Here is a 20,065-nt window from a genome sequence, read left to right as displayed (position 1 = left end):
CAGATTGAGCCCCATGGATTATGCACTCTTGAGGCTACAGTAATCTCTATTTCCACAGATTTTAGGGGAGAGAATTAAAGCAAAAACAAACCAGCCCGAAGAAAAATGAAAAGCCATTCTTCCATTTCATGACTTGGCTGCTCTCCTTTGTCAGTTTCGAAAGAAGTGAATTATTCTTCCTTTAATTCTTAGGATCAGTCTATCCATCAAAATGAAAAATGGAAGGAAATGGCGGGAGTGCTTACCGGATTGGCTTCGAGACTTGAGAGCTAAATTTTGTGAATTCTCCTGGAGCAGTCCACTCAGAGCCCAGCTAAGGAGGTGGGAAAAAGAAGAAGAAATGAAGATATTGTTTCATTTTTTTCCCCAGAAATAAAATGTATGGATGTTTCCTAATAACCTCATTAGTGACAACTGACATCTGCTTAAAAAAGCAGCTACTCAGAGAAATTTGTTTCTATTGCCTTCCAGTATTTTTTTTACTTTCTAGTCTCACTTACTGAGATCTCTTGATACTCTCCTATTTAAGCACTAATCTAACTCAGCCAACTTTTGCAAATAGGCAAGATTGAAAAGGACTGATCAAACAAGAGTGGTTTGCAACTGGTTATTTCAGTGATAATGCAAAAATGGTAATCTTGTCCCATGATAGGGCCTCCAATCTCTATAATAGTAAGAGTCAGTTTGGTGTAGTGGTTGAGCAGGTGGACAGGAAATCAAGAGATTATGAGTTTCTAATCCCACTTTAGGCATGAAAAACAGCTGGATGATTTTAGGCCAGTCACTCTCTCTCAACCCAGCTCACCACAGAGGGTTGCTGTTGTGGGAAAAATAGGAGGAGGCAGGAGTATTAGGTATGCTCCCTGACTTGAGATAGATAGATAGATAGATAGATAGATAGGTAGGTAGGTAGGTAGGTAGGTAGGTAGGTAGGTAGGTAGGTAGGTAGGTAGGTAGGTAGATAGATAGATAGATAGATAGATAGATAGATAGATAGATAGATAGATAGATAGATAGATAGATAGATATGGCTCTGTGTGTGTGTGTGTGTGTGTGTGTGTGTGTGTGTGTGTTCCAGCATAACTCTGGAATGCCTCAAGCAATTTCAACCAAACATGGTACACAGATGACTTATTCTCTGGAGAAAAATACTGTGGTGGTCAGACACCCCTAACACCCCTCGGGGGGGGGGGGTGTTCTGCTAAGATGCAGCCTGTTGTGCCTTGAAATGGCTTCTACTGTACTGCTGTAAAATGGCTTCTACTGTACAGTGCAGTGGAGTTGCCATGGTAACAGTTTCACAGTACTACACAAGGGGGCTCCCTCTGGTAAGAGGGAAAATCCAACATTAGAAAGTATGTTTGGTCCTGACATTCCCTCCCCTATAAATAAATATCTGGGCAAAACCGGGTTATCAGCTAGTAAAGTAATAAAAGCTGGATTAAAAAACTAAAAAATAACTAATGCTTGAGGTAAAAATACTTGTAACTTTACAACAACTTAAAAGCTACAACTTTTTTCTCTCCTAAAGGCACTGTCTCAATTTCACCCCACAAATTATTTTAAAAAAATTACTTGTGTCTTTCTTAGCATTCCCATCTCTGCTACCTAGACCTGGAATCAAAGAAGATGGAACAGTATGGAAATTACAAGAAAATCAATGCTCCAGCCTTCATTTTATCCCTCCCAATATCATTCCCCCCCCTCTTTGTATTTGCATTTATGGGAAGGGAATAAAAATGGTAGCTTTGTGAAAGTAACACCAAATCTGCTTTTCCAATTACTCTTAAAGAAAATGGGGATGGGGGATGAAAAAGGCACTACAGCATGTTGTCTTCAGGAGAGGAAAAATTCAAGAGGGTGGGAGGCAGAGCAATGGAACCCCCAAAGGAAAAGCTATGAAACTGCCTTTGAAGCATTTGTTATGAGGTTACAACTAAGCTGTAAGTTAATAAACTCAGCTTCAGAAAATTCCACAGCATTCTCATAGAACAGGGATGTGGCATTGATCCTAGGTCTGGGTATTCCTTATATGTGAAAGTAGGCATAAATGTGCAAGTTTTGACCCTAGCCTTTGTGCATCCATTACAAATATACACATTGAGAGAACTACGGCTGTTCTGGGACTTGGCCATGCAAGTTTAAAATATGACGATAAAGGAAGATTTAATTTTGTTTTGCTTTAATTTGTTAACAGGATGTCAAAAGCACAGTTTATAAATCTGTGTACCCTGGGGATTTCAAAACTTCCTAGTGTTTCAGAGACAGTCTTTGAAATATAAGTGAGATAAGCAATAAAAACACATGTTCAGAGGAAGGGAAAACAGATATGAAATCTGATCAATTTCATATGAAAACCTCTGTGTCTTGAAAGAGTGTTCCTAGCAATTGCCTACTTTCTAGAATCAAGCTATTAATCATACATACAGTATTTGTATGTGTTTTTCTCCCAAGAGTTCTCTTTCTTCTTTGCTCTTTACTGGCAAGCAAATTCAGAGGCTTTAATTCAGGGCAGAAAAAAACTTTCACGTCTTTTTCTGGCACAAAACCATTTTGCTTAAATTGCTATTTTAAAAAACCCAGTCCTTCCTGGCTTCTTGAAACAATTGTGAAAGTAATTAAGAGTTTTTGCAAATTCCTCTGTTCCTCTAATACTCTTGGTTGGTATAAGGAGAGTAACTCCTTATTGGAATTAGAGAAGTAACTCCAAGCACAGGAAACTTTTTCCTAGTTATTTCTTTGCTTGGATCTGCCTAGCTGGTGTTGTCCAGATGTATCTTTGATCTTTGATCTTGCTGGCTGCAAGTTGGAGAGATGCAATTCCTGAAGGCATTAGACCAGGAGTGGCTAGACTGAAGTAGCTAGATATAATAGTCCTGATAACTAGGGGATAAAGTAGGAACACCGTTCTCATTGTGTGTGAGAATTCTGCTCAAATAAAAGACAACGTGCATTTCCATCTTTAAACATTATATAGCAGGTATTACCAAATTCTTACTGCTCAAAATATACCCTTTAGGTTTCCAGATTTAAAAAAAATAATCCTATTTGTGTGAACCCAGGCTAAGGGCACAGTCAGACAACTCTGGATTTGTTTCACTGATGCAACCTTTTTTTGAAATCTTTTGCTGATTCCATATAAGGTATAACACGCCATTAGTATTTAACGTATAAACACACCAGTAATATTGAATGAGCAGCCCTTGAGGCCTCTATCATAACTTTGCTGCTTCTGTCAAAGATACAGATTTTGCTGAACAGCAAAACAGCGCTACAATTGTAGAAATCAAAATAGCCTAAGGAGTTGCATTAATTCTCTCTCTGTCCATTATATTTGGGTCGGTAAATGCACAGGAATGCACTTTTCCCAGATTCAGAAAAATCTACAGAGGGACTATTGACAGCATGGGGGCAGAAGCACTTATTTAGCTGTTTTCAAACATTTTAAAGTTGAACAGCTGAGCTAAAACTCACAAACATTGAAGATTTCTCCGCTGAAGTTATTTTGTACATTTGCTTATGCTTCTTATATGCTACATTTTTCCCAACACAGCAAAGCGTTCACAGTAATGACTGGATTTTAATAGAATGCCCAACTGCTTGGGTCACATGAAGAGATAGATATAGGAAAAAGAGGAAGCACAATTTGGTGCAGATTCCTTGAACCTGAAGGTTAGACTTCTGAGTGTCTTAGTAAATATCAAGTTTATTCATAGCAAGACCTCTTTCATTCATGAACTGGTAGCACGTGAATGGGCAGACTCAGCATGTATCACTAAAACCGATCAGGTGAAGAAGGCAATATAGTTCTGCTAGATACAGTATATGCCCTCCTAGATTTCAGGTCCTTCAACAACCACCTATGATGATACCCAGTTGTATAAAATCATCCTAGGCCAAATCAGAGGTGCTGGAGAAATCTTTGACTCATGCTGTAAGGGAGTCATAGCTCAGATTGAATCCTCCTTTATTTCTGATCCTTTAATAGATCTGAGGAGATTACACTCCCCTTTGAAGAGAATGATCTGTGGCTTAGGCAATTTCCTGAAAACCTTCAGGTCCTACTAGAACAAGAAATAGACACCAGGACCAGAGGAGCTCTTGCCCATCTTAAATTGGTGTGCAATTTGCAGTCTTTCCTGAGTAAAGAAACTTTACCATATGATCACACCCAACAATTAAATGACTATAATCTGGGAGTTATCTCTATCTGTAAAATTCAATTGGTAAAAATGCAGTTGCCTGGTTAGTAAGAATTGTAATATGATGTTGTGGTTACTATTAGTTTTCCAGAGCCAATCCACACACCCCCAATCTGTAATGCCCTTTGTGATTGGGCTTTAAATTATTTGAGGACCTGCCTCTCCTAATTGGATGCTCCCCAACCTATACATGCATGAAGGGAAGGGATGCTGAGGGCCCTGACCCCTGACAAAGTTAAGGGGTCACAGACCCAGAAACTGTCTTCCAGTGGCCATAATGCTATGGAGTAATTTAACCTTGGTCTAATTCAGATTTTCCTCCAATCTGCCAGAATTGTTTTGTTTATCACCTTTTAAAAAACAATGTGTGCTTTAGCAAACTTTTATTTATTTTTTGTGACACTGGACTCCTGCTTTCTTTTTATTTGATTGGTGTTTTGGGTTATGGTGGTTTGGTCTAGCAGTTGGACAGACTAATTGTTTGGAATTTTATATGATGCTTTTACGATAGTTAATTTGTAAATCATCCAGAATCTGGGAGCTTGGCAGTGCATAAATAAATGTAATAACTAATTAACTAACTCAATAAACCAAAGCATTTTGCCTGAAATCAAATTGCAAATTTCCTACTTTGTATGGGAAAACATGTCTTATTTCCACCATTTCTTTACTCTCTAACATAGAGGTAAATAGACTCTCCATACATAGTATGGAAATGAGAACTCTATTTTCACTCTAAATGAACTGAGAGAAATAAGCATAAACCTTGTGCTATAGCCACAGACAAGAGACCTACAATGCAAGGCAGTGTTAGTGAAGAAACCAAATGGGTTCAAGCTGTGAACCACAGGAGCAGAAGGGGGCTTGCATATAAAATATCACTATTGCAACATGTGAGAATTTCAAACAGATCCTCAAACACACACATTTGAATTTTGTACAATACATCCAGGTTTTAATTATGCAGCCTCCAGATGTAAAACTCACAGCTGAGTTGGTTCAAGGTTTATATGTTTCCCAGTGGCAACACTACGGTTTCATTTACATTTAACTCTCTCAGCAAGGAACCAAAGAGATGGTGCCAAATGGTACTGTTTGTAAGAAGGCTGTAAGAAGCAGATCGACCCATGGAAAGCTGCTACAACCCTTTTGTCATCATCAAATTATCAGAAGTTGCCCACCTTGCCCACAAACGCCACCAGACGTATATTGGCCGGGGTCTCATCAGAGCTGAGCCAAAATTCAGAATTATCATCCGAAGCTACAGAAAACTGAAAATCTCCTGTAAGGAAAGAAAAGAGAATTTAGCTAGTAAGAGCAGGAAAGTTGAAATTTAAATTTGTTTCCTGTCCTGGCAAGCTACCTACATTGTCATGTGATCTTAAACATTACTGTCTGATCTAAAAAACCTGGAGTGACAGTGCCTTATTGTTTGGTTTATTTTTAAGAAGGAGGTGGGGAGAGAGAAAGAAATACTTTATTCAAAAAAGTCTCTTAAGCTTTTTGAAGGCATGAAACTTGTGATCTGGGAAGGGCACTGAGGAGCAAAATGTGTTACAATCATTACTTAGATAATCTGACTTCTTCTGGAGCTGCACAATAATGCCCAGGGTGAGACTGTGGGAGAAAGGCAATAATAGGGGATTTTAAAAATATTCTGGCATGAAGCTAGGGGAGAGAAACTCCAGAAAGGAAGCTCTGCCCTTGAAGGAAAAGTTATTGTACTCACCATCTTTGAAGGGATGAATGTAGCCAAAAATACGTAGCCCGTAATTTTTCCACTTGGGTGACACAGCCAACTTTTTTATTGTTGTACGAGTCTAGAAGTTAGAAAGGGGGGAAAAAAGAGGCTCTTTGCATGTAACATTCCACTTCACAGTGGGAAACTGGAATGTTGGACAAATGCTATCCAATTGTATTCACTGTGATAGCACACTGGAAAACCGAGCTTATATATATGAGCTTCTCCTATGTATTGTGCAAATTCAAAGCATTACATAAAACATCAGCAGAGTGAGGGAATGCCAATTAAACTTTCTCTTCAGATACAGTAAATAATGTCCTATTACTTTAGTGTTACTGTCGGCTTTATTGTGTTGCACTATTATCTTGGTGTTTTCCTCTTCTAAGCTCTTTTACATTGCTGGCCTTTGGCTATAAAATTCATTCACTCATCCAGCAAAGTGACTATTGTAAGAATTTAAAGGCACCATTATAAGAATAAATGAAGTCAAGTGGGAATTTCTATTGTACTGCTGATCTTCCCACACCGCTGTATAACTTACTCTATCAGATTCTAATTTTGTGAGAGTTCCCATATTTGGACACAATCATAGGGACAGGAAGTTGTATAGGCTACATTTTTATTCAATTTTCTGTCCTTAGGTTGTACTGAACTTCAATTCCAATAATTTCTGGACAGCACAATTTTTAATTAGGAGAACCTGTAGCTCAGCAAATCATGATGGAACCCAACAGAAAAGACTGGTTGTGATTATTTCACTTTTGTACACTTTGATTTTTCTTTCTTTGTTGTATACAAAGAGTCAGAATGATAGGAACAGTTTACAAATGTCGTAAACAAATGAATGCATGAAAAATACTATTAAATGAAAGATATTACTGGCATTCGCTATCATTCAGATAAAGCCAAATTACATTTAACAAAATGTAAATTCACTTCAGAAGTGCTTAAGAATATTTATTGCATAGAAAAAGAGAAGAAGCACTCTCTTGGAAGCTATGAAGAACTGGCATCTTTTTGGAGATTAGATTATACTCACATGAGGATATAGGGGGAAATGCAGATTCTTCCTTAGATGTCCCACAGCTCCTCCACACCAATCTTCAAATACATGCAAGTTTGCTCTCCCTTTGTACTGCAAAATAAAATGGCATCACTTAGGTTATACATAAATTCTCTGGAGGTCTTGTAGTTTATGGTGTATATATAGGCATGCAGGTGTGTGGATGTAAAAAATAAGAATAAAGAACCTGAGTTCTTTAAAAAATGGATTTTAGCTTGTATCACCCCAAACCAATATTAAATGGATATGGGGGGGGGGGGTTGTCTTAAATACAAGTTTAGTATGTAAGATATCTTTCCCCTGCCAGGTAGACACCTAAGTTATTGATAATATTCATCAGTTAGCAAAAAAGAAAGACTATGAATGTTATTAAACAAAATGAAGCATCACTCTATATTTTACATGGTAAATATTACCGAGCACTTACTGATGAAAATAATATTGTACATTATGAGAGGTCCTTTATTTGCTGATAAACAAATTCAATTTTTTAAAGATATACATTAATATTTATCCTTTAAGGAATCTCACACTTCTCCCGTATATCTTTATTTAACATATTTATAACTTACCTACAATGCAGAGGATCTTGTAGTAGATTATACTACATAATGCATTGTACTGATAAAGGAGAATGTTTGTAGTTCAGGGTTGAAATGAGGGGTCTTTGGTGCTCTCTGAGCTTGGTTGCTTTCTTGCAGATGTTTCATTACCCAAACTAGGTAACGTCATCAATGCTAGTAAAGAGTGGGGTTTGCTCCCAGTTTATATTCTAGTGGCCTGCCCTGTCAGCATTGGTGGGAATGATTTTGGAGGTTATTTGGTTGGGTTGTTTAGTGCTAGCTTATTTGGCAGTTCCTTGACTGAGGTATTGTTACTTCTTGATTGTTGATCTTGGTGTTAATTTATGCTCATCTGGGTGTTTATTGTTGGTGATGAGGTGCTTGACTCTTTTTGTTCCCTTTTGGATTGTTCATTTTCTCTTGTGCAGCGTATGTGGATATTGTTTATATGTATTGTATCTACTGATGACCAATTTGTCAGAGTGCCAGGCTTCCAGTACTTCTTTAGTGTTGTTGGACTTGGCTTGTTCTTGTGTAAGAACTCTATTTAGATAAATCCTGAGCAGCAAAAAAGGAAACATATAATCTGTACAACATCTTCCCACAAAATGGATAGACTAAAACCAAGATTAGCATCAGATCAATGATGTGAGCATCAGATTATCATCAGACCAACAATCAAGAACTAAATATTGCCCCAATCAAAGAACTGCCCAACAAGCAAAGAGTAAACAGCTCAACCAAAGAACTGCCAAGACAATTCCCAACAACATTGAACAGGGCAAACCATTAGAATATAAATAGAGAGCCATTTCTTACTAGTACTGATGATGTTACCTAGTTTGGGTAATGAAACGTCTGCATGAAAACAACCAAGCTCAGAGAGCACCAAAGACCCTCATTTCAACCCTGAACTACAAACATTCTCCTTTATCAGTACAATGCATTATGTAGTATAATCTACTACAAGATCCTCTGCATTGTAGGTAAGTTATAAATATGTTAAAGAAAGGCACATGGGAGAAATCTGAGATTCCTTAAAGGATAAATATTAATGTATATCTTAAAAAATTAAATTTGTTTATCAGCAAATAAACAATTAAATAACTGAAAGTTCTGGCTTTAGATAAAAAAATCCTTAACTATAATAAAAGAATGTCGAATGTGAATAGTTGCAGAATAAACCTTAGAAATCAAGAATGCCTTTTTGAAAACTTAGAAATCTCCAGATCTGAACAAACCAGGGGTGACAACAAATGTAGGTGCTATATTTTCAGACAGCCAGTTGCAACTTGATGTATTTGATAAAGTATTGGAGAACATTATGGCCTCTCAACTCTAGCCAATAGTGACATTACCATCCTAAATTAATACTATTACCTCAACTCTGGCAACTTTAAGCTGTATCGACTTCAATTCCAATAATTCCCCCAGCCAGCATGCCATAGTCCATTCAGCTTAAAGTTGCCAAGGTTAAGAAACAATGATCTAGGCTCATGCCAGTCAGTCTTGGTTATGGGGAAAACAGATATAATATTCTCTTATTAGACAAAGAAATATAAAATGGAAACTATTGCACCTGGACTGCCAGAACAATTTATGAAAATCTTTCCTCTTGGTATTGAATTTTTGCCAATTGTCAATTTATATTACGGTCACGGAACAGCACAAAAAATTAAATATTAAAATAAAGCAAAACCGAACAAGGCATAGTAATATATTACAATCGATGATGAAATCATCAGTGGGTGATCAAGGTCTGCCTAATTTTACAGACAATGTAACAAAACTTAGCTACATTCAGAAAAATTGGATCATACAATTGTAGTTGTACATAAAAACAATCAGAATTACCGGAATATTTAATCAGGTAAGGTGTTATGAGTCCTTGAATCCCTATAGGGAGGTTGGGGGGGGGGCAATACACAGGATATGAGCTGTAATTTCAGTGGCCACCGTCTACAGGAGCACAAACTCAGCTCATATGGAACTTTTTAATATCGGTCCTGCAGAACTGCTGTGGGCAGAACATTATGGGGCAAAGTTAATGTCCTCTGAAATTTTAAAGACAGTTATATGATATAAATATCTCACTCTATGTTCAAGAAAACATTCTTGGGTAAAGCAGGCATGTCCTGATCCTTAATACTTTGTTTAAATGCATTAAGTGCATGCTCATAGCCCATCATTAGGAACTCCTCTTTGGAGAGGCTGAGATAGCAATAGCACGTAGACTTGCATACCACTTCATAGTGCTTTACTGCCCTCTCTAAGCGGCTTACAGAGTTAGCACATTGCCTCCAACACTTCGGGTCCTCATTTTATTGACCTCGGAAGGATGGAAGGCTGAGTCAACCTTCAGCCTGGATGTTGCGAGTTTTAATAAAATGGTTCTAATCTATGTTGGTTTCTAGTTGCCCTCCATAAGGAAAGGACTCAGATCTGTAGGGAAGATCACACACCAGTTTCAACCTTGAACAGCTCTGCCTCCCTCCTTAGAACTGCATTAGAAACACTGTGGGATACCTGCATATTACCGTTTTGTAATACAAACCCACTCAGTTGGTCACAGCCACATGAGCAGTAATGGCCTCTTTCTACTGCTGACAGCTACACTTTAACATTAGCCAAGCCAATATTGCTACTAAACATAACTGATAATCAAGCCACATCATTTGTACCATCCAAATATTGTCTTGGCTAAAAAGAGGAAGTCTGTCCAGCTAGAGCAAGATATTTGGCAACTGATGCATATTTCCCAAGCTGTTTTTATCAACACAAGTCCACTGGAAAAAGCAGTTCCAAATCCAACAGATAATTGTGTTAAACGAAAACATTATTATAGTACAGTAATCTCAAAATTGTATGGAGATCACCGTTTTATTAAGAAAATTGAGAATTTCTTGTTAGAGAATCTTAACTCACACTGAGCTTCTTATTCCAAAGGTTAAAGTCTATGTTGAACATATGTGCTAGTTCTGTCCTTGCGTATCTCCACCCCATGTTTCTCTAATTATTTTGTAATTTCTTTCTAATTTCTTTCTGCCCTCTGAGGCTCATTTTGCTAGTTAAGCACTGCCACCAACTTAAGACTTTATTTATTCTTTCATTATTACTACTGGCTTCCCCTGTAGTGATTCTGGTTTATAAAATAGGATAGCATACTGAAGAGACAATAAAATGTACTTTTATTAATGACTTGCATTAGCAAGATTATGACAATTTCTCAATGGAAAAGGAACTTATTTATAATTTAATAAGTTTGGGGCCACCTTGTTAGCCCATGGAAATCCAATACCTGTCTTAATAGGTTTTTTTCTAGTGTTGTGTGCTGCACAGAGTCTATTGGATTTGGTGACCAATAAACTTAAAATAATAACATCACCAACTACTCATGTGAATTACATAACAAGGAGAAGTTAGCATTATACTTCTTCTCTATCACATCTAGGCACTCTTGAGCATAGGAAACTTCACTTGAAGGCACTTTCAAATACATACTCTTGATGTGTCTTCTAGAGTAATATTAAGCCATGTGAAATAGGGCTCTATCATGGATGAGCATGTATGTTATGCACCTTTAAAATTAGCAGACTTACATGAACGAGAAATGTAGAGAATAGAAAAGTTCCTTTGCTACTCAGAAATACCCTCTGCTATTTTACCCCACTGATAGTAGGAAAAAAGAAGTAGCTATCACCTCTAACTAGCACCATCTAAATGTTATTTGACGTACATTTCTGGAAGTTGCAAGATAGGTACTCTATCATTTGTGCAGTTCCATATAAACTGGATATCCCATTTTTATAGAGGTCCTTTAGGCATGTTGAAAAATTATTAACCCTCATTAGCATATGTTAACACATCTTCTAAGCAGGACATATAACTTATTCCCCACAAAATCATTTAGACTTTGAAAAGATCCTTAAGAGAAATTGTCTATAATATATAAATTTATGTTAAATTTATGTTGGAAATGTGAACAAGAAGAGATATTTTATCATGTTTGATGGATGGGTTTAAAAAAAGCTAGAAAATTTGGGATTCAAATACACACTGATTCAGAGAATTTTAAAGATTAATGTACAATTGAAACCAGAAGTTTTCCCCCCCCCTCTTTGGGTACTGATGGGACAGTTAAAAAATAAGTCATGGAACTCTGTTTCCATTTATGATAGCTGCAGTGAGATTATTGTGCACACAAAGATGAAAAGATACGGCACCACCCACAATGAGAAATGGTTGATGAAGATGGTAGAACTTGATGAGATGGCTAAATTGATTTTTCGTTTATTCAGAGAAGAGACAGTATCAACATTTATCCCTGACTGGAAAATCCTTTAGATTTTTTGAGTAAAACAGAAAAAAATGAATGTACAACAAGTGGGCAAATTATAGAAAGAAGGGCATGTTGTAACCATAGAGTAAGAAGTAAATTTATAATTGTACATATAACTGCAGTCAGTTCTTTGTATGCCTTTTCTCTCTCTCTCTCTTGCTTGTTTTTCTTTCTTGCACTTTAAGATTTCTGTTGATTTTTTCTTGCTTTTATCTTCCTTTTGAATTTTTTAAAATATATATAAATAGATTTTGAAAACATCTACAAACCAATATCCAGTATTTCAGATGTAACAGAAACAATGTAAAATTATGTTTAAAAGTCTAGGAAAAGATTAAATCAGTTAACTCCTATTCAAAATGTCAGGTAAAATAAAATATTATTCAACAGTTTCTTAAAAATCATAGTGAGGTGATGCCAAACATACTCATACAAAAGAAGTCCATTTCCTGAGATGATTCTGCTGAGAAAACATTTTTTTCTATTTCCTCCTGACACTAAAAAAGCTACTACACATAATATGGGTAATATTTGATTCCAAGAGTGTTGGCATCTGCAGCTGAAGGTCAAACCAGAGGTCATTGCAGTTATCCCATATCCACCATTCACAATTATCAACTACAAAACAGCAATTCCTGAATTCACAATCTTGCTGAAAATGGGCCTTTCCCTTTCATAACATCTCTGTTGCAATGATAATCCCATCCAGCAGTGATTCATTATGTCCTTCTTTCTTGCATTCAGCTGGCACACCTCAGCTGCTGCTCCCTAGTATCATTGTAATTCTTGAAATAGAGGACTGGCCACAAGTTTCATTAAAGTCAAAGGAGCTGAGGGTATTATGGAAAAAAAATTATGGCTGAAATGGAATAATATCAATGTAAATCCCTGATATAACCCAACAGAGTATCTTCTCATAAAAGTCAGTGTTTCAGAACCGATGCTTCAATAAATACAACACATATCATGCTATTGTTATTTTGCATGAAGTTAATGTAAGATGCTGATCAGTCTCCTGTGCACACCTAAGTAATGAATAAAGCAAGTAACTAAATTTATTATCCTTTGTGACATATCCCAGGAGAACAGGATACAAGATTCTCCCTCCCTCTCTCTATAGATGTATATGTATATTTGTATGTGTTTATATATATAGATACCTCCCGCCTACCAGGCACCTGGAAAGCAGGCCTAGTCAACAAATGAGCCCTACCCACTACCCAGACAAAACAACGGACACACAGTATATATATATATATACTGTTGTTATATATATATAACATCCACGCATATATATATATGTGTGTGTGTGTGTGTGTGTGTGTGTTGTGTGTTGTGTTGTGTTTGTGCTGATAAATAAATAAATAAATAAAATATATTGTTTTCTGAGGTTTTGTGGGTTTTCTCCTGCGTAAAATTGGAAGTGTCTTCCGCCCTTATTGACAAATGAGTCCCTAACACGAGGAATGACACCAGACCCACACTCACAAGAGCCACACAGGATGTCACCACCAAACATCCACGCAGAAAGCAGACTCAAACCCACATTGATGTTGAGGCACGACCAAGGACCAGAAGCCAGACCACAACTGCACTATTAGCCACTTTAAATCCCTCCAATCCTTACATGAAGCACAAACCCCCAACCAATCAGAACACACCTCCACCCAATCAGAACACAGCCAAGCTCCCACCCAATCAGCTCAAACCCCCACTGGCAGTTAAAAGGAAGAAACAGCTGAGATCTCACATTGCTCCTGGAAGCACGAAGCCGAGCAAACAAGCCTGAAGATGATGAATGAGACTTCGTCGAAACATCGGCAAGACACTTCCAATTTTACACGGGAGAAAACCCGAATAACCAAAGACATATATATATATGTATGTATGTATGTATGTATGTATGTATGTATGTATGTATGTAGGGTAGGAGGGTAGGGAGGACCTCACAAGGGGAGGATGGGACAAGATGGTCCAGAGGGCAGGTGCAATGACAGAGAAGGCTTTTCTCCTGGACTCCGCTAGCTGGAATAATCGGATTGATGGGGCTCACAGCATGCCTCTCTGTCGGCACGAGTGGAATGGGCCAATCCCAGTGGGATGCATTTCTAATAGCTTCTCTGCCTATTTTCCTGTCATAATGGCAGCCAAATAGCATCTAAAATGCCCAGATGGAAATATCTGTGTTGCAATGAGGAGTATTATTCCAAATCCTGTAAATAAATCTCAGCTAAAGATTCAGCAGGAGGTGAGCCGGATCAAAGAAGAGGAAACTGAATCAATTAAATCTTATTTATTTGCCTGAACTAATTGTAGAACCTCCCTGGCAGCATTTAAAAACATTGTTTAGCCTCTATGAACATAAACCTTCAGGAAAGGTTCAATTATTGTAAGATCATTTCATAAAACAATGGTCTCCTCAGCCAAGAATTAGTCTATTCACAGGCTGTTACAGCCTTTTGGCAGAGAACGTAAGCTTGACATCAAATGCTGAAATCCATTATGAAACTTCTATGAAGCATCAGAATAGAAACAGAGCAAATATTCTAATTTTTTTTACACTTCCCATTCACTTCAGTGGATTGCATCAGGCTGATACACATAAAAGATCAGATGATTAGGCTGATGTTTTATGTGATTTTGAAGCTATTGTGGCTTAGTGTCATTTACAAACCAGACTGCTCTGGCTGATTTATCAAATCATGATTTGGGTTAGCTCCAACAATTCAATGACCTCAATGTTTCATTTAATAATACTTTCTAAATGTTCCCCCTGCAAAAGCACCAACTCTAAATTACCTTCTCTCCCTCTTGATGAGAATGATAACTTGCATAGCAGGAATCAAACACAGAATGAAAAAAAAGGTAGAATTTAAATTTTGGTGTATATATACAGGCTTTGTGTGTTGCATATTGAATAAACATCTATTATACTTAGCCTCATTCTTATCTATAACAAGATATCTACACTAGCCAAGTTGTGCCTGATAGTCGACCAATCAATTCCAGAATAAAGGCTGAGGGCATAGACAAGCTAGATGTACAGAATCTTTATGTATCATTGCATTTGTATGCCGCTAATTCCATGTTGGCTGTTGGTTTACACAGAATCCAATAAAAATAAATTCCACAACATTCAGTAAATCTTATAGCAACAATGACCCCTTTGTTATCAAGCTTATCTATATGAGCTACCCAGTGGTGGGTTCCGGATCCTGTTGCAACCGGTACAGTTGCAACGGGGCCCTGTGTCCTCCACATAAACGACGCAGCATGCATGTACACACATGCAGCGCGTGCATGCGTCTTACCGTCCAGCAACATCTCAGCGAGCCTCCGTGATGCTCCAGCTGCTCGGCAGAGCGTCGCGCAGACGCTGTATGTGCCGTGCACATACGCGGAATCCCCGAAGAGTTTAAAGACAGGTAAGAAGCACGGGCAGGTGGGCCATCTGGAGTACCATACTGGAACAGTACCCGGTGCTCCGGGCAGGCTCCGGTACACCTGTACCGGGGAGTACCGCCTGCAACCCACCACTGGAGCTACCAAATGTTCTCTAAAAAAATCCATTTTGAACTATGCTTCTAAAAGCCAGATATTCTATCTTTTTGCAATAAAGTATTCCATAAGCATGGAGAACTTGATTGAGGAACATTGTTTCCTTGCTTCCCTCCTCAAACCTTACATGGGAAGGGCTTTTAACTTCATGTTGGGAAGCCAGTGTTGGATGACTGGACCAACCATATTGGATTTTGAAAATAACAACCATCACCTTCAACTATATCAGAAGTGTAATGGAAATCAATGCATTCCCTATAGTTATTCTGGGCCAAAGTATCACTTACCTCCTCATTCCAAGGCAGAACATGGCTTGTTACATTTGGTTTTGAGGATCTTCCAGTTCTGTCGTGACTATACCTTTTAGAAAACCACCCATGAACTCCTTGATCTTCTACCTGTAATTTAGAAAAAGGGAAATGTAAACAAAAGAAATATTGAATAGGATGCGTAAAGGACCAAAGAAACATACTTTTGGAATTATGCCTGATAATTCCAAAAGATACCAGTGCCAAATACAAAAGCTTTGAGAAAATTGGTTGATAATAATAGAATGCAAGTGTTGAATGAGATATTCTGGTCCAGTTCTGTCAAACTGGCGGCCCGTGGGATGCATCACACCCAGGGCACACCCACCCCAGCTCCGCAAAGGCAAAAAATGACACAATATGTCACATGACACAATCCAGTTTGACACCCATGCTCTAGACCACCTTCCTATGTACAGGAATCTATCACTACAGCAGATACAGAAAGGGTGCAACAGAGGAGGTAAATCTTCTAGGTCTTTTCAGATACACAGTGCTATCACTCCTGAGACACATCCAGATTAGACACATCAGCAGGAAATGACTCAGACCTGCCCAATCAGCTTATGTCAACCATCCTTCCTTTTAAAGAGACAAATTACTTAGGCAATTAGGGTATTCAAAGAAAGGAACAAAAGTCTTAGCTTGTGATCAATGACACCTTGTCAAATTCCTCTTCTGGCAGAATTAATTCTCAGCCAGCTGCCACTTATGAAGGAAGAAAGGGAAAACATCCCAAGATTAGCTGTGTCACACCTGGCCTTCCCTCCAGTAGCAAAGGTTTTGCTTTTTATTTGAAATGCCCGTATCAGCTAAAGATGGGAGGCAGATGGCTGCTTTCTGCAGGATTGGGACTTTTACACCTGGCCTCTAATTCGCTAGCTTCTTCCTTATGAAGAAACTGTAGCTGTCACTGAGGCAATCAGTGCAATGGTTAGAAGGATGTAAAGGTGAGCTGTGGCTCTTGGAAGCACTTGCTCCCATCTGTGGCTCTGATCTCATTCCTGAGCATCCATCATAAAAAAGGATTGGCTGTCTGAAATGACAACAGATATTCTATCTCTCTGGCAAACACACAGAAAGACGTGGGCCTCTGTTGTTCACAAGAACTGCCACAGAGAAAAGAGCTATTTGCAGAACTGAGCTACATCATAATAGAAACTAGTCTTCTCTAGGTGGTGTTTTCTCCAGCTGGGAATACTGGGAAGGTGGTATCTTCTCCAGGTGGGAATACTACGGAGTAGTCTAACATGTTGAGAAGATACTAGGGCAATGATGGTGAACCTTTTTCGTATGGTGTGCCAAAATTGTGTGTGGATGCGCTATTGTGCGCACATGCATGCCCACACCAATTCAATCTTCCCCACCCACCTGCACATGCGTGCACGACCCAACCTGCACATGAAAGCATGACCCCTTCCCAGGCTCCAGAGCTTTCCTGAAGCCTGGGGGGGCAAAAACAGCCTCCCCTAGGCCCCCAGAGGCCCTCTAGAAGCCTGAAATGATTCGTTTCTGAACTGAGTCCTTGGGAGAAGGGCGGCATATAAATCTAATAAACCTAAACCTAAACTTCCGGTTGACTGTTTGGGGCCGTTTTCTGCCCTCCCTAGGCTTCTGGAAAACTCGTGAAGATTGGGGAGGGCGAAAACAGTGCCAACGAGCCAACTGGAAGTTTGGGAACAAACTTCTGTTTGGCCTGTTGGGTCTGTTTTTCACCCTCCCTAGCCTCCAGAGGCTTTCCTGAAGCCTGGGGAGGGTGAAAATGTCCTCCCCCGGCCCCACAAAGACCCTCCGGAAGCCTGAAATGATTTATTTCCAAACTTCCAGTTGACCCGTTGGGCCTCTTTTTCGCCCTGCCCACCTCCGGAGGCTTTCCTGAAGCCCAGGGAAGGCGAAAATGGCCTCACTGAGCCCAGACCTGGAACAACAACAATAACCACAACAACAGCAACCCTCAATGACAACTGTATTTAATGCTATTATTTTTGAGCTGACTTTCACCTAATACAGGTGACTCATGAAAAGAAGCAAGTGAGCTCCTCTTACGTGGAAGCCAAGAATATATTGCCCGAGATTTGAATTCTTATGTGTGTGTTTTAAATGGGTGAAGACTGGCATGAAGATGTTTTATTTCATTATTCTCACTTCAGCTCTGTGTCTTGGTAGAATGTAATAAGGCTTTCTATTCTTAAAAGAGTATTCTAATAGTAGTACACAATGAAACCAAGAAAATATTCTGAGGATGCATTGCAGCAACTAACTTCTTCCAAAACATTTACTTGCTTGGCAAAATTAAAAAGGGCAGACAAAATGGAGAAGCGGACAGTCTATATCGAACCTGTGGCACGCATGCCACAGGTAGCACACGGAGCCATTTGTCAGCTGGCCAGTACACATGCGCATGCTGGCTAGCTGAGTTCACCCTTTTTTTAAAGCCATTTTTCGCCCTCTCCAGGCTCCAGAGGCTTTATAGGAGCCTGGGGAGCGTGAAAAGAGCCTCCCCACCCCTCCCAGAGGCTTCATGAGCTTCCCTGAAGCCTCCGGAGCGCAAAAAACTGGCCCTCCGGGCAAACCGGAAGTTTGCGAACAGACTTCCGGTTTGCTTGGAGGGTCATTTTGACTGCTCCGAAGGCTTCAGGGAAGCCTCCTGAAGGTCCCTGAAACCTTCAGAGCACTTAAAACAGCCCTCCGAGCAAACCAGTGACTTCCGCTTTTCTCGGAGGGTCATTTTGACTGCTCCTGAGCCTTAAGGGAAGCCTCCTGAAGCCTCCAAAGGGCTTCTGGGGGGCAGGGGAGGCCTCTGGAGCCTGGGGAGTGTGAAAAAAGCATGCAAAAGGACATGCCTGTAGTGCGTGTATGCACGTGTATGACCCCCCCCCCCCTGTGCTCCCTCCACTTATGGCACACAAGCCAAAAAAGGTTTGCCATCGCTGGTCTATATAGTATAATCTACAGCCTGAAGTATTACAATCCAACCCCAATCGGCAGACCACATTTATGATCACTAACTGGCAGACAAAAGAAAAGTTAAAAGTCACTTAAACCTGGACAGACCCAACCAGAGTTTCTGCTGGGAAACTGCTAATATTTTAGATCAAGCCAAATGAAAAAATGCTAGGGCAGGGGTGTCAAACTTGATTTCATTGAGGGCTGCATAAGGTTTGTGTTTGACTTTGGGGGGCAGAGGTGGGTGTGGCCATGGTGGGTGTGGTCATCTCGATGTCACTCATGTCAGGGGCTCATGTCAGGGGTGGTCCAAGCACTCCGCCAAGCTCTGTTTCGACTGTGACGGCCTCCTTCAACACTCTGCCAATGAAAATGGAGCTCGAGAAGGTCATATGCAGCCCTCCCAAGCTCCGTTTTCATTGGCAGAGACACTGCGGGCTGGTCATTTGCTGTTTCCAGGGTGGCCCCGCAGGCCAGATCTAAGCATCCTACAGGCCAGATCCAGCCCCCGGGCCTTGAGTTTGACACCCCTGTGCTGGAGAATTCCTGGAAGCTTGGCTTTCAGACAAATCAGCAATTAATACATCTATAGACATAAATCCCATTCATATATCATTTAAAAGATACAATCAGAAGCCTAAGGAGGAAACAAACAGCTGAGAAATATATCTTCCAGTGGCCAACACTCAGATAAGCATGGAACAACATCAGATAAACATTTTTTGAAAAAACAGTACTGTATTCTAATAATGGGACCATCAAGTAGAAAACGAAATTTGCACTAAGACTGACTGGGCAAAGTACCATGCACACTACAAATAAGCAGCAAACCTCACTGTCCCTCACACTAATGATGCTACCTCGCCTGGTTAAAAAAAAAAAAGCCAAGTATCCAAGCTCAGAGACCACTAAGAACCCAACCATGGGCTACATACATTTTCTTCTGCTGGAATCCAGATTTAAGTTACTGTTATTTTTGGTTTGTTAAATCTAGATCTGACCTGATTCTAGATTCCTTTTCGTTGTGCAGATACAATTTCAGAGTTCCCGTTACCAGTTTTTGAGTGGTCTGAATTAATATCCTTATTTTTGTTTATTTATTAATATATTAATATATATGTGCTGCCCATCTCATCATTGAGTGACTTTTATTATGGAAAAAAGGAGGTAAGGGATGTGTATTTGATTACCGTATTTTACTAAATACTCAGCTATGTACGCAATTTTCCATTATTAATGAATTATGAATAATTATTAATACAATATCATTCTCATGAATCCTTACAAATTATCCTTAAAAAGGCAGTGGAAAATGGTTAAAAAAATATATCAACCCTTATCC

General features: G+C 39.2%; 1 protein-coding gene across 1 annotated transcript in view; it reads right to left on the bottom strand.

The window, feature by feature from the left end:
- B4GALNT4 (beta-1,4-N-acetyl-galactosaminyltransferase 4) overlaps positions 1-20,065 on the bottom strand; it is a 215,722-nt gene that overhangs the window by 56,377 nt on the left and 139,280 nt on the right. The window contains exons 3-7 of the mRNA XM_032223663.1: positions 15,757-15,867; positions 6,986-7,081; positions 5,932-6,022; positions 5,384-5,484; positions 246-313 (exon numbers count right to left, since the gene is read on the bottom strand). Of these exons, the coding sequence (XP_032079554.1) occupies positions 246-313; positions 5,384-5,484; positions 5,932-6,022; positions 6,986-7,081; positions 15,757-15,867 (467 nt within the window). The remainder of the gene's footprint in view (positions 1-245; positions 314-5,383; positions 5,485-5,931; positions 6,023-6,985; positions 7,082-15,756; positions 15,868-20,065) is intronic.

Source organism: Thamnophis elegans, chromosome 1, assembly GCF_009769535.1.
Source record: "Thamnophis elegans isolate rThaEle1 chromosome 1, rThaEle1.pri, whole genome shotgun sequence".
In the NCBI taxonomy this organism is placed as follows: domain Eukaryota; kingdom Metazoa; phylum Chordata; class Lepidosauria; order Squamata; family Colubridae; genus Thamnophis; species Thamnophis elegans.
Note: the sequence above shows the minus strand (reverse complement) of the source record. Positions and strands in the feature narration are given on the sequence as shown.